General features: G+C 52.0%; 1 protein-coding gene across 1 annotated transcript; it reads right to left on the minus strand.

The window, feature by feature from the left end:
• Window positions 1-4,687: 4,687 nt before the first annotated feature.
• Window positions 4,688-8,294, minus strand: TNFSF14 (TNF superfamily member 14). The gene is made up of 4 exons (XM_060630004.3): window positions 7,950-8,294; window positions 6,621-6,657; window positions 6,315-6,356; window positions 4,688-5,726 (listed from the first exon to the last, which is right to left on the minus strand). The coding sequence occupies exons 1-4, from the start codon at window positions 8,169-8,171 to the stop codon at window positions 5,299-5,301; spliced, it is 729 nt and encodes a 242-aa protein (XP_060485987.1). The 5' UTR covers window positions 8,172-8,294; the 3' UTR covers window positions 4,688-5,298.
• Between the last annotated feature and the right edge of the window lie 5,287 nt (window positions 8,295-13,581).

The following is a 13,581-nucleotide window of genomic DNA, read 5'->3' on the forward strand; positions in this document are numbered from 1 at the left end:
AGGACTCTGAGAAGGCAAGAGTGGAAGCTGCAGTCTTCTAAGGCCTACATTCTAGAATTCAGGTAATTCACTTCTGTCACATTTATTCATCAAGGTAAGTCACAGTTAATTTATTTAGCTGTTATTGTTTGAGAATTTACTGTGTATTAGGCACTGTTCTGGGTCCCGGCAATAAGAGGGAGAATAAAACACAAAACACAAGAGACAAAAGTTTCTGTCCCCACAGACTTTCTGTTAAGGAGAGACTCCGTACTCACTCACCTGTTGAGCAGGTCTGAGGTCTTGATTTCTTGTGGGAGACTTTTCTTCCCATCCATAATAGGTAGGGTTTTTCTAGACTCCCTTTATTAGAGAGCACTATTCTTCCAGGTTCCAGGTTCCAGCTTCTCTCCTTGGCTTGTAGATGGCTGCCTTCTCCCTGTGTCCTCACGTGGTCATCCCTCTGTGTGTGTCTGTGTCCTAATCTCCTCTTCTTATAAGGACCCAGCTCATATGGGATTAGTGCCTACTCTAATAACCTTATTTTACAGGAGGGGTGCCTGACTGGCTCAGTCAGTAGAGCATGCAACTCTTGATCTCAGGGTCGGGACTTCAAGCCCCATGAGCCCCATGTTGGGTGTATAGTATACTTTAAAAAAATACCCCTTATTTTACCTTAGTTTTCTCTTTAAAGGCCTGATTTCCAAAAGCAGTCACATTCTGAAGTACTGGGCGTTAGAGGTCAACATATGAATTTGGGGGGACACAGTTCAGCACCCATAACAGGGGGAAGCTCCTGTGTTCAGCTTTTTGGAACAAAGAGAAGAGGCGGAGAAAGCTCCCCAGAGAAATTCTAGGGGCACCTCAAACTAGAAGAGCCTCGAGTCCTTCATTGCACAGCCCAGAGAAGTCGCAGGTCCCCAAAAAGGAAATGACTCGACGGTGTCTCTGGGCAGTTGAAGCCACAGACAGCCTCAAAGAGTTTCCGGTGCCTCAGCCTGGCTGAAAATCAGCCTTGTGAGCAAGGCTCAGGAGCAGCAGAGAGTGCTCCAGTCTTGATAGGTCACAGGCATGAAAATGGAGGGCTGATGGGTAAAAAGCAGGCTGACAGTGGGCACCTGCGTGGACAGGTGAGAATCGTCTGGATCCCTCCATCAGTCTTAATGCTGAGGCATTGGCTAAGCTCCCTGAAATGTTTGCAGTCTTGGGAAAGCAGCATGTGGGAAGGGTCGTTCCCAATTGACTGATAATAGTTTTCAGCATCCTGGTGCAAAGGGCTCTCTGCACAAATCGAGTCGCATTAGGAATAAAAAGGAAGTTATGTTATCTGCACTCCTTGCAAATTGAGGCTTATGTATGCTTATGTATTGCTTATATTATGCTTATGTACTGCGACTTATGTATGTGTTGCAGTTTGGGAGGACCCCGATAAAAAGATGTGGAGCCACACTTTCCCTCCAGAAGGCATGAAGCCATGCCGGCACATTGGTTTCAGTGCCATAAGACTCATTTCTGACTTCTGACTTCTAGAACTAAAAGATCATCAATCGTAGCATGTTAAGCAGCAGCAGGAAATGAATAATAACACTATGAACCCTCGCTCCTCTTGAAACTTGTGGTCATCCCAGGCTGTCATTTATTTTTCCACCTTCATCTCTCTGTGCTTAGATTTCCCCCTAAGGTGGGTATTACAACACTACCCACCCCACGGTCATTGCGAGGATTGAGTTACTGTGAATTAATGCGCTTAGCACAGTGTCTGGCAAGCGGTGAGGACATTAGAAGTATGACTGAGGATCCTTATTACTTTAAGAGCAAAACCACATAAACACATTGCTGAAAGGCAACTGACATTCAGCCTCTGTATGGGAGACCACGAGGAGTGGTGGAGACTGGTGAGACCCCATGCCCTATCCAACAGGGACAGCTACTGCCCAGCCTGGGTTGTTGTTCACAGCTTCCAAATTTCCAAGAAAATCCAGAAATTCAGATTTGTCCACATGCAAAGTTTTGTCATGTTTAAATATTGGCTACTAATTTCCGTTTTAAAAACACACCCCGTGACTAGATGTGGCCTGTGGATGTGAGGTCACCTTTCCTATAATCAATGAAAAGAATTCAAACTTTAAATGGACACATGATTACAGCTATGCTTATACAAAAAAAAAAAAAAAAAATCTACTGTGGATTAAAGAGCTCACTGTGGGCAAGCTCTGGGAAACTACTTAAACACTCAAGCCATTTCATCTCACAATAACCACGGTAGGGTAGAGGCCACTATTTGTGTTCTTTTACAGATGAGGAAACTGAGGCCCAGAGAGGCCAAGGATGGATCCCGAGATCACCCAGCTGGGAAATGGCAGAGTGGAGGCCTGGCTTCCCTCAAAGACCCATTCTGTTTCTCTGAGACAATGCATCCCAGTATTTGAACACAGTGCTATTTAGCGGGAGGGACACAGCATTATAATATGAGATTAATAAATGATTTATCATCATTATTTTTACTTCTACTGCCTCTGGGTCTTGGCAAGAGGTGAAGGAGACCTTTCTAGGGGCTGGGGGAGGGTAGGAATGCACACTTCAGGTCTGGAGGAAAAGCTGATTGTGGGGGAAGATGATATCTGAACAGATGCCAGAGCATGGGAGGTGAAAGCAGAAATGAAATAGATAAACTTCTCAGAAGTTGTAAAGTAGGTCAATGGCCTGGACTGGGGGCTCACTACCCCATGCGCTATCTGAAAGTCTAGGTCTCCTGGTGCACCAGCCTCGACACCTGCCTTCAGGGCTCTCTGCTCCTCCTCCCTCCTGCCTCCCTCCATCTTTCCCTCCCCTCCCCTCCCTCTCTTTCCATGTCCCTCCTACCCTACCCGTCCTCTTACCCACCCTCTTTTCTTCCGCTTGCTGTACCACCTCAGGGCTGGAGGCCCCTCCCAGGAATGATCTTTGGAGGCTAAACTTAGTGACAGGTTCCATCCCCAGGCGGAAGTTGGTGGCTGCTGGTGGCTTTGTACTATATTGTCCCCACACCTTGGTCTCATCAAACCCACGGAAACAGAAAAAAACGGTGATAAGAGTAAAGGAAACTCCAGCGGGGGCTGGGGCTGGGCATTAGGGGCTGCCCCACCTCCCACCAGCCCTCAAGGGCAGAGAGGCGTGAAGCTGTGTGCCCTTGGTGGGAATGGAGGGGGAGTCCAGCATTCCTGCCTCTATGTCTGGAACATGGGGACGGCAATAGCTCCCGCCCAGGTATGTATATAAGGCATCTAAGGATGTGACTCACGCAAGATGCCTGACATAGGGAAAGTGCCTGACAAATGCTATAATGGCCTTTTCTGTGTCTGATCTGATGCAATCTTTACAACAGCCCCACGGGCAAAAGCTGGTGTTACCTCCCACTTTACAGATGAGGAAACTTAGGCACTGAGAGGTGGTGGGACTTGCTTGAGGTCACACAGGAGCAGGTGGCAGAGTGGAATTGGAACCCAGGACCATCTGACTGCAAAGCCTGTTTCCCTCCCTCCCTGTTCAGGGCAACGATGACAGCACTATAAACAATAATAAATAAACACTAACAACAATAATCGTCTACCTCTGGGGTCTGAGCCCTCAGCTTTGGGTCCTGGGCACCAACACCTCCCTCCAGCCACACCAGGGTACATGCTCGTCTCTACAGACCGCCTGATTTGCATGCATATTGTTATCTGCCCCTCTCTCTCCTCACTCTTCCCGTGTTCCCACTTAGTTCAAGCTTCCAGCTGGCTGGGTAGACCGCCACTCTGTCCCGATGTCCGCAATCAGGGTTCTTGGCAGGGTGTAGCCTTCACTTCATCATCAGGAATGGGAGATTTGAGGGGGAGGCAGATCTGGGCATGAGGCTTCTGATTTCTCCCACCCTTCCCCCCGAGCTTCCTACAGGGAGTTGGGCCAGCTGGGTTCAGTTTACTTATCTGTAAAGTGACCTCCACAGGTGACCCCATCTACCGCCCCTCTGCCTCTACAAGCCACCATTCCCCTGAGAAGAGACAGACCCAGTTGCAACATTTACCATTTATTTCCAAGACCCATGGTCAGGGAGCCCAGGGCTGCCGACAGTGGTCCTCATCCCAGGATGTATTGATCTTAGCTGGGAGGAACCTCAGGCTGTGTGTGATGTGGTGTGTGTGTGACGGGTTGGGACCATGACGCAGCATGTGATGTGATGTGCGTGGCATCCCATGTGTGACACTTGGTGTGACCGTATGGCCCCTTTGGGTCACTGTGGCTGTGATGATGACTTGTGTAGGATATATGTGTCATACGTCACATAATCTGACTGTGTGTTTGTGGTCCTATGACTTGTGTGTGACTGTGCGAGTATCTGATGTTTTGTGTGTACGAGTGCAGATCTGAAGGGCACCTTGTGATTTTCTGTGATGCCGTAGGCATGTCCACATTCTCTCTCCATCTTCCTTTCCTTCCCTCTTTCCCTTCTTCCTTCCCCTCCTCCCTTCTTCTTTTCCCTCCTCCCTCCCTCCCTTCTTTCCTACCCTCCTCCCTTCCTCCCTTTCTTCTCTCTGCAAACATTTTCCAGGTGCCTGCTACATGCCAGACCCTGACCTGGGTGCTGAAACACAGCCGTGTGTCCTGGTGGGATGTGAACACCCAGCAGTGCTGAGATCCAGCCAGCCAGCTGGTGATACGTTGGTAGCCAGAAACCAGACACGACGGGAGCCTTTACACCAAGGAAATCACAAACACTACAGAGCCTCTCCCTCCTGGGAGAGCTGGTGGTCAAACGGTCACCGGCACATCCCTGCGCCCGTGTCTCTGAGGGTGAACTTACACAGCCAGGAGGAGGTACAGCCACACACCTGTGAGCAGATCTTGAGTGTGTGGCTATGGCCGTGGGGGGCACTGGCTGGGCTGTCCACATGGGTCAGTCTTGATGATGACTCCCTTCCTCCAGCCACCCCCACTCGTGAGAGTGGGGGAGGCTGGGGTTGCCCGTCCTGGGCCAAGTCTCTGGACCCCCACGTCCCACTCTTCTCTGAATCGAAAACATAAATACCCACCCCTCACCCCTTCTTCCTGAATATCAGGCAGATCAGCTTTCCCCCGGTTGGGGGGCCTACAGACCCTCAAGTCTCTGGGTCTTTGTCTTCAGTATTGCCCGTAGTGGCTCTGCAGTTTCCTTTGGGGCTCCAGAGGTGCCGGCTGGGTCTTCAACCTTCAGGGGTGGCTGGGTTGTCGGCCCCTGGAGGTGCCCGCTGAGCTCTTCGCTCACTGGGTTCTCGGTTCCCCAAGGCACCCTCTGAGGGAGGCATGACTGTCACTCCTTCCTTACACCATGAAGGCCCCAAAGTAGGAGCGGGTCCCGTCACGGAGTCGGACCAGGCGCTCATCCGGCACACGGACGACCACCTCCTCGCCAGCGTCCAGGTGCACCACGCCTCCCAGGAAGCTGCTGTCCCACCAGACGCGGGGGCCGGTGGCTCGCCCACAGGGTGACCGCCGACTGACCAGCAGCTCGAGCTCCTCGGGGTAGCGCGGTGTGCGTTTGTAGAGGCCATGCGTGATGGGCAGGCCGCTGCTCAGCCCCTGCGGGCAGCCCACGCCCCCCAGCTGCACCTTGGAGTAGATGTAATAGTAGCCGGCCCGGGCAATCACCAGGGAGCCGTCACGGTAGCTGAGGCCCCTCAAGAAGGCCAAGCCCAGCTTTGTCTCCCAGAGCAGCGGGCCCCCGCTGCCCGTCAGGCTGGAGTTGGCACCTGGGGGCAGAGACAGAGGGGTCTGGTCAGCATGTGTCCCTCTGCGGGTGGGTGAGGGTGACGACTCCCCTCCGTTTTAGGTTGGGGACTTTATATGTGTTAAATCACTTTATTCTCACTTTGAGGGGAGGGAACTGAGGCACCGAAAGGCCAAGTCACTTGCTTCTTACCCCCTCCCCTTGCAGGTGGGGAAACTGAGGCATGGAGCCATTAAGTGACCAGCCAAAAGCATCAAAACTTGTGAGTGGCATAACCAAGGAACAGAGAGAGCGTGCACCCCGGGCCAGAAGACTTGTAATCTCCATGCTCTTCAGTTTTTCTCCATTCAAATGGACATATGAATAGCGCCTCCTTGAGATTTAATGAATTAATATGTATAGAGCGTATTACAGCCCATGACACACGGTGAACGCCTTGTAAGGGTTTATTCAATGATATGACAAATGCATGGACATAGGCAGCGGGGCAGGTCTGTGAATCAATAGTGAACGGGTGACTGAATGAATACTCAGACATGCTGGGTGTCTGTCTGGTCTCCCCAGGACACCCTCCCCCTCTCCCATGCCACGAGCCGGGGGTCCCCCTCACCTGTGAGGTGTGCTGCTGGGTTGGCCTGGAGGGACCTTCGTCCTGGAGAGAGATGGTGAGCGGTTAGGGGCAGAGGTGGGGAGGGGTGAGGGCCAGCCTCCAGCCAGGGTCATCAGGTCCACCTCCTGGTGTCAACCCCACCCTTTCCGGAGTGCCCCAGACTTCTGCTTCTCAGGCCCGGGGGAGGGGCACCTGTGGAGCTCAGGCCAGTTGTGTAAATCACATTGGGCAACCGGCTGAGGGGGCGGGGGCAACGTGGGAACCATCCTACCCCCGCCCTCCCCAGGACCCAGGACTCTGACTCACCTTGCGTCAGCTGCTTCCAGGATTCTGCTTCTCCATCCTGAAAATGCAGAGAAACCCACGGTGAGGACCTGCGTGGCCCACACCTTGGCATCCTCAGGCTCATGGCTGTGAGACACACACAGATGCAGCACACAGACACTGTCCTCACCCCAGTGCCCAGGGCCACGTGCACACTCCTGCCCCACCCAGCAGCCTTGTAACCACCCGGGCTCTCATATTCCCCCTCTGCAAATAGACATATGAATATGGTGCCTATTTAAGACTCAGTGAATTCACAGGGACAAAAGCATGTTCCTCCAGTGCATGGTGCATAGTAAGCACAGTACGAGAGTTAATTAAATAAGTAATATTATAGACATATAGACATCGAGACGGCAAGACACGTGGACATCTGTGGCCACAAGTGGATATGGGCATGTGACACAGGGCACAGACCTGGACACTTATGTGACACGTGGACACAGATACATGGGTGTGTGGTTTATGGATCCGTGTGGGTCTGTGCACAATGTCAGCACATGGGCTGTAAACAGGCCAGTACGTGGACATGTGGGCACACGCACACAGGACAGCAGTACGGGTTCACACGGGCGACATGCCCATGCGGCCGTCAGATCCAGTCACAAGGACAAATGCTTTGGAAACACACAATGCAAAGGGCCAAGACCACACGGCCATGGCGTGGGATGCAGAGACTCACAGGTGTGGCAAACAGATACATCCACAGCCAACCGTAAACAGAGGCAGAGAGAGATTCTCGCAGACTCGGACAACGTGAATTAGTGACAGTCCCGAATAATGGTGACCAGGGTATGGCTGACAATACTTCTCAATGTCAGAACATCAGTTCCGCGGGTTGCAGACAACCAGACTGTATTATAAACATGAAATGTGCTTTGAGACTAGGTTTTAATTGTTACGACTACTAGAAGAAATGGTACTTATGTGACCCCACAGCATGGTTAGCTAATGCTACAATAGCAATCATATTGCAGTATAAATGTATCAAATCCCTATGTTGTACACTTGAAACTGACAGAATGTTAACATGTCGTTTATATCTCAGCTTAAAAAAAATATCGGCTCTGGTTGAATTCTTGCCCTGGGCAGCCACTGACGGGCACCACACACGCAATATCGTATCTCGTTCCCTGTGAGGTGGGCACTCTTATTATCCCACCCATTTCACAGATGAGGAAACTGAGGTTCAGAGAAGTGAATTGACTTGCACTGAGCTGCTGTTAGCCTATGGTCTTGCACACACGTGCACAGAGACGTGCGCAGTGACACAGGAGACCCACCTGCCACGAGCCCCGAAGCCCCACTCACCAGCAGGGGTGTGACCATCTCCCCCAGTCGCCAGTGCAGCTGCAGCAGGAACCAGCCCTGGACGGCCAGCCCAGCCGCCAGCAGCAGCAGCAGGAGGCCCAGGCCCAGCTGGGACGCACTGCAGGGCTGTCTTTGGCGGCGGCTGGGCCCCAGCCGTGTGAATGGGATGTCTGTCTGTCCGTCCACCACAAACACTGAGGGCCGCACAACCGTCTCCTCCATGTCCTGAGACACCTCGGGGCTGGGCTCGCACGGCTGGGTCCCTGAGGGCAGGGAGGAAACCACGATTGCCCAATGCTTCGGGCTTCGCACGCTGCAGACAGGCACCCGTGGGTCCCGGGGTTCAGCCTTTAGAGCAGGGGCTCAGCCCCTCCCCTTTCCCCACTGGCCCTCCTCTTCTTCCTGTCCTCCCACCCCCAGGCTGGCCCCATCTCACTCTCACTCATACAGCCTCTCACTCTTTCCAGGGGCATCTAAAGATGTGACTCAGGTAGGGATGGAGGGGGGAGGCCCCAGTTTTTCCCTGTGGCCACTTCATTCACTCCGTGACCAAATATTTGTAGATCATCTCTGTGTGCCAGGTACTGTTCTAGGCTTGAGGGCACAGGCGTGAACAAGAGAGACAAAAGTCCCTGGTCTTACAGAGCTCCCATTCTAGTGGGGTGAGAGACGATGAGCCCGTAAAGAAGAAAATACTATAGAGTGTTTGAGATGGTGGTTAGGGAAGTGCAAACTTCAAGAGTGGTTTTTGTGTGTGTGGGTGTGTCCAGGTGTGTATATTGGGTCCAGTGCACGTGTGCATGTGTATGCTGTGTGCGTGTGTGCATGGAGATGTGTGCAGGTGCAGGCATGTGTGTATGTGCACCTATGCACACATGCGGGTGTGTGCAGGTGTGTGTGTATGTGGGGGGTGTATGAGTGTGCATGTAGGTGTGTGTGCATGAGTGTGCATGCATGTGGGTGTCTGCAGGTGTGTGCATGTAGGTGCGTGTGCGTGTGAGGTGTGCATGAGTGTGCACGTGCACGGGTGTGTGCAGGAGCAGACACACATATGCCCGCATGTGTGGATGTGTGTACACGTGCATGAGTATGCCTGTGAATGTGTGTGTGCATGCTGTGTGCATGTGTGCATGGAGATGAGGCAGGTGCAGGCATGCATGTTGGTGCATCTATGCACACATGTGGGTGTGTAGGTGTGTGCATGTAGATGAATGGGTATGAGTGTGCATGCATGTGGGTGTCTGCAGGTGTGTGCATGTAGGTGCATGTGCGTGTGAGGTGTGCATGAGTGTGCATGTGCACGTGTATGTGCATGTAGGTGCGTGTGCATGTGGATGTGCATGAGTGTGCATGCAAGCAGGGGTGTGCATGTAGGTGCGTGTGCATGTGTGGTGTGCATGAGTGTGCACGTGCATAAGTGTGTGCATGTGTGGTGTGCATGAGTGTGCATGCACGTGTGTGTGCATGTAGGTGCATGTGCGTGTGTGGTGTGCATGAGTGTACGTGCATGCAAGTGTGTGCAGGAGCAGACACACATACGCCCGCATGTGTGGATGTGTGTACACGTGCATGAGTGTGCCTGTGAGTGTGTGTGTGCATGCTGTGTGCATGTGTGCATGGAGATGAGGCAGGTGCAGGCATGCATGTTGGTGCATCTATGCACACATGTGGGTGTGTAGGTGTGTGCACGTAGATGAATGGGTATGAGTGTGCATGCATGTGGGTGTCTGCAGGTGTGTGCATGTAGGTGCGTGTGCGTGTGAGGTGTGCATGAGTGTGCACGTGCACGGGTGTGTGCAGGAGCAGACACACATACGCCCGCATGTGTGGATGTGTGTACACGTGCATGAGTGTGCCCGTGAGTGTGTGTGTGCATGCGTGCATGCATGGATGCAAGTTTAAATTGGAACTCACAGACAGGTGGTGTAACCACCAGCCGCTAGGTTAACTAGGCTAAATCCAAGGCCTGGAAGTCGTCCCGGGGGCACCTCGAACTGGCCTGAGTAGCCCTCTTTCTCTTCTCCCCCACATCCCACCCTTTCGCAAGCCCTGGCCATTCAGTCTCAACGTCTGATCTGAACCCAGCCGCCTGTTTCCAGACCCACTGCTACTACCTTTGCTAAGTGCTGTGGGCTGAGTGTCTGTGCCCCTCCCCTGTTCATTTGGTGATGTCCTGATCACCTACCTGATGGCCTCTGTAGGTGGGGCCCTGGGGAGGCGGTTAGGTCAGAAGGGTGGAGTCTTCCTGAATGGGATGAGCGCCCCTGACGGGAGGCTCTCTCCCTCCCTCTCTGTCTCTGCCATTTAAGACGTTTGAGGACCCAGTGAGAGGGCCACTGTCTACAAGCCAGGAACAGAGCCCTCACCAGAGCCCGACCAAGCTGGCACCTGTGTCTCAGACTTCCAGCCTCCGGAACCCTGAGAAATGCACGTCTGCCGTTTGAGGCGCCCGGTGTAGGGCATCTTGTTACAGCCGCCAGACTGCACTAACACACTAGGGCATCCATTTCTGGCCTGACTCTTGCAGTGGTTTCCAGCTGGACGTTCTCTCTGCCTCTTGCCACCTCATAATTCATTCTCTGCCCTCTACAAGTGTGGACTTGTGTATTTGTTTCCTTTAATTTATATGGTTTAATTTAATTTACTATTTTCTTTTATTTTAGAGGTGAAATTCACATAACGTAAAAGCAACCATTTTAAAGTGAGCAGTTCAGCGGTATTTAGGGCATTTCCACAGTCGGACAACTCTGTCTGGTCCCCAGACGTTTTCAGCGCCTCGAAAGGTAAGCCCGTACCCATAAAGCAGTCCCCATCCCCCAGGCCTCCCAGCCCTTGGCAACCACTAGTCAGCTTTCCTGCTCTATGGAGTTACCTGTCCTGAATAGTTCAGGTATTTCATAAAAGTGGAAATACACAACCTGTGGTCTTTTGTGTCTGGCTTCCTTCACTGAGTATAATGTTTTCAGGTCTCAGCCAGGTCCTTCCTTGTTAGGGCTGAGGAATGTTCTAGTGTATGGACACATCCCAGTTTGCTTGCCCATTCACACGCTGAGGGATGCTTCAGTCGTTTCCACCTTTGGGCTACTGGGCAAAGTGCTGCTATGAGCATGCTCGCACGTATATTTGTCTGGGTACCAGCTTCCAAGTCTTTGGGAATATAGCTAGGATTGGAATTGCTACCATCAGCTTTCCAAACACATAAGTCAGCCTTCATGTCTTCCCTGCTTAAAATCTTGCAGCGGCTGGGGCACCTGAGTGGCTCAGTCAGTTAAGCATCCGACTTCAGCTCAGGTCATGATCTCACGGTTTGTGAGTTTGAGCCCCGCGTCGGGCTCTGGGCTGACGGCTCAGAGCCTGGAGCCCGCTTTTGATTCTGGGTCTCCCTCTGTCTGTCCCTGTGCTGCTTGCACTCTGTCTCTCGCATTGTCTCAAAAATAAATAAACATTTAAAAAAAAATTTAAAAAATCTTGCAGTGGCTTCCCACGGAGTGGTCAGGGGCTACCACATTACGCCTCGTGGCTCAAATCCTCCAAGGCTTTCTCCTGTCATCTGTGTGTTGGCTTAAGAATCCCCTCCTCATGATAGGTTTCTTTGTATTCCCTGACCATCTGCATTGGTCATGACTCTCCAGAGAAAGAGAACCAGTAATATATGTCCATCCATCCATCCATCCATCCATTTGTCCACTCATCCATCCATCCATCCATCCATCTACCACCTATTATCTATCATCTATCTGTCTGCACTCACACACAGACACACACACACACACACATGCACACATACACAATTTATTTTAAGGAATTGGCTCATGTGACTGGGGTTTAGCAAGTCTAAAATCCACAGACAAGCCAGCAGGCTGGAGATTCATTTAAGAGTTGATGTTATAGTTTTGAGTCTAAAGACTAGAAACTCGGGCAGAATTTCTATGCTGATATCCTGAATTCCATCTTGCTTAGGAAACCGATTCTTTTCCTCTTCTGCCCTTCAACTGATTGGATGAGGCCCACTCACATCGTCAAGTGTAACCTGAAAGTCAACTGACTGTAGGTGTGAATCACATGTGAGATTTACCCATGCAGCAGCATGGAGATCAGTGTCTGAATAAACCATAGCCGTTAGACTGACACATAAAATGACCATTATTTGATCTAAACGACCATAGTGGTGGCCCCAACGTAGGCAGGTTTTCTCACAGTACCCTGTTCTTCATTCCTTTTTGGACACCTTACATGTCTGAAATCAACTCTACACTGTCTTTAGAATGTGAGTTTCATGATCAGGTCTGTGCTGTTCGCAGTCTGGAACCACAGGTGCCCAAACAGAATAATACCCAGTGTCTTTTTTTTTTTCTGAAAAAAAGGAAGAAAATGAATCCCAGGGCAGAAGAAAGGGGGAATTGGCATGAAAAACCATGACAAGAAGGACATAAAGGTGGCCGGAGGGGCAACCTGCCAGAGGTCGGCTGGGACACCTAGTGAGTGATGAGGACTTTTGAGTCTCCCTTTGACAGGGGTGCTGACAACCAGGGACTGGAAGTAGCAGGAGGGACGGTGAATATATTTCCCTCATATTCCTGGAATTGGGAGGTGGGGTTCACAGGACACAGCCAATTTCATACAGGAAATGGGCTGAGAAGGGGTGACTGCCAGGCTCAGGGCTTTTCCCATGATGACCTCATCTAGAGTCAGGGACTGGATCCCAACATCTACAGACCTAGACGTACTGGTGGTTATTAAACACAAGAGACATCCAGGGACTCAGTTCTGTCTGCAGAGAATGAAACTATTCACCTGTGACTGCTGCCCCCGATGCAGCGCACGTGGTGCTGTGACCGCAATACCCCCACGACAACCCCCCTTCAGCCCTTGAATGCTGACTCATTCCTTCCCCTCCCTGGTTCACCCATATCTCCAGTGGAAATGAGCCCAGCCTGCCCCTTAACGCCCCCTTCTGGGCACAGCCGCTTGAAATGCAGGCAAAGTAGTGAATGGAGTTGTAAGTGAGCTGCATGTGAGGGGCAAGTGGGGAGAAGGTGAGGAGGTGGAGGATCCAGGTGGGGATGAAGGTGAGGGGGGAGGATCCAGGTGGGAGGAGGTGAAGAGGCAGAGGATCCACGTGGGAGGAAGGTGAGGACACAATATCCAGGTGGGAGGAAGGTGAGGAGGCAGAGGTTCCAGGTGGGAAGAAGGTGAGGAGGTGGAGGATCCAGGTGGGAGGAAGGTGAGGAGGCAGAGGATCCAGGTGGGGATGAAGGTGAGGAGGCAGAGAACTGTGGAGCCCTCATGCATAATGATGCTCGTGAGGGCTGGGGTACAGCAGGTGACGATACTGGTACCCACACAGTGGATGAGAGAAGGATGTAGGTGAAGATACTGGTGAGGACCCAGAGGACACACAGGTCACGATGCAGGTGGAAAGAAAGCAAGTAGGTGAGCACTTGGCGCAAATGCAGGCTCACTTCAGACTACGTGCGGGTGCAGTGCAGGTGCACGTGGGCGCGGGCTCCCCGGGGGAGGAAGCAAACGTGCAGGTGATCCACAGGGAGGAAGGAGTTGCAGGGGAGGAAGCAGGGGATCACAGCTGCCTCTTCCTCCCTCTCCAAGACCTTCCGACTTTGGGAGACCCATG

This window comes from Panthera onca, chromosome A2 (genome assembly GCF_046562875.1).
Source record: "Panthera onca isolate mPanOnc1 chromosome A2, mPanOnc1 haplotype 2, whole genome shotgun sequence".
In the NCBI taxonomy this organism is placed as follows: domain Eukaryota; kingdom Metazoa; phylum Chordata; class Mammalia; order Carnivora; family Felidae; genus Panthera; species Panthera onca.

Bases quoted from the DNA above. Each gene is read 5' to 3' on its own strand.
- TNFSF14 (XM_060630004.3), bottom strand. From the start codon at position 8,171: ATGGAGGAGACGGTTGTGCGGCCCTCAGTGTTTGTGGTGGACGGACAG. The intron at 6,658-7,949 runs GTGAGTGGGGCT...CTGCATTTTCAG, and splicing joins AGATGGTCACACCCCTGCTG to GATGGAGAAGCAGAATCCTG. The intron at 6,357-6,620 runs GTGAGTCAGAGT...ATCTCTCTCCAG, and splicing joins CTGGAAGCAGCTGACGCAAG to GACGAAGGTCCCTCCAGGCC.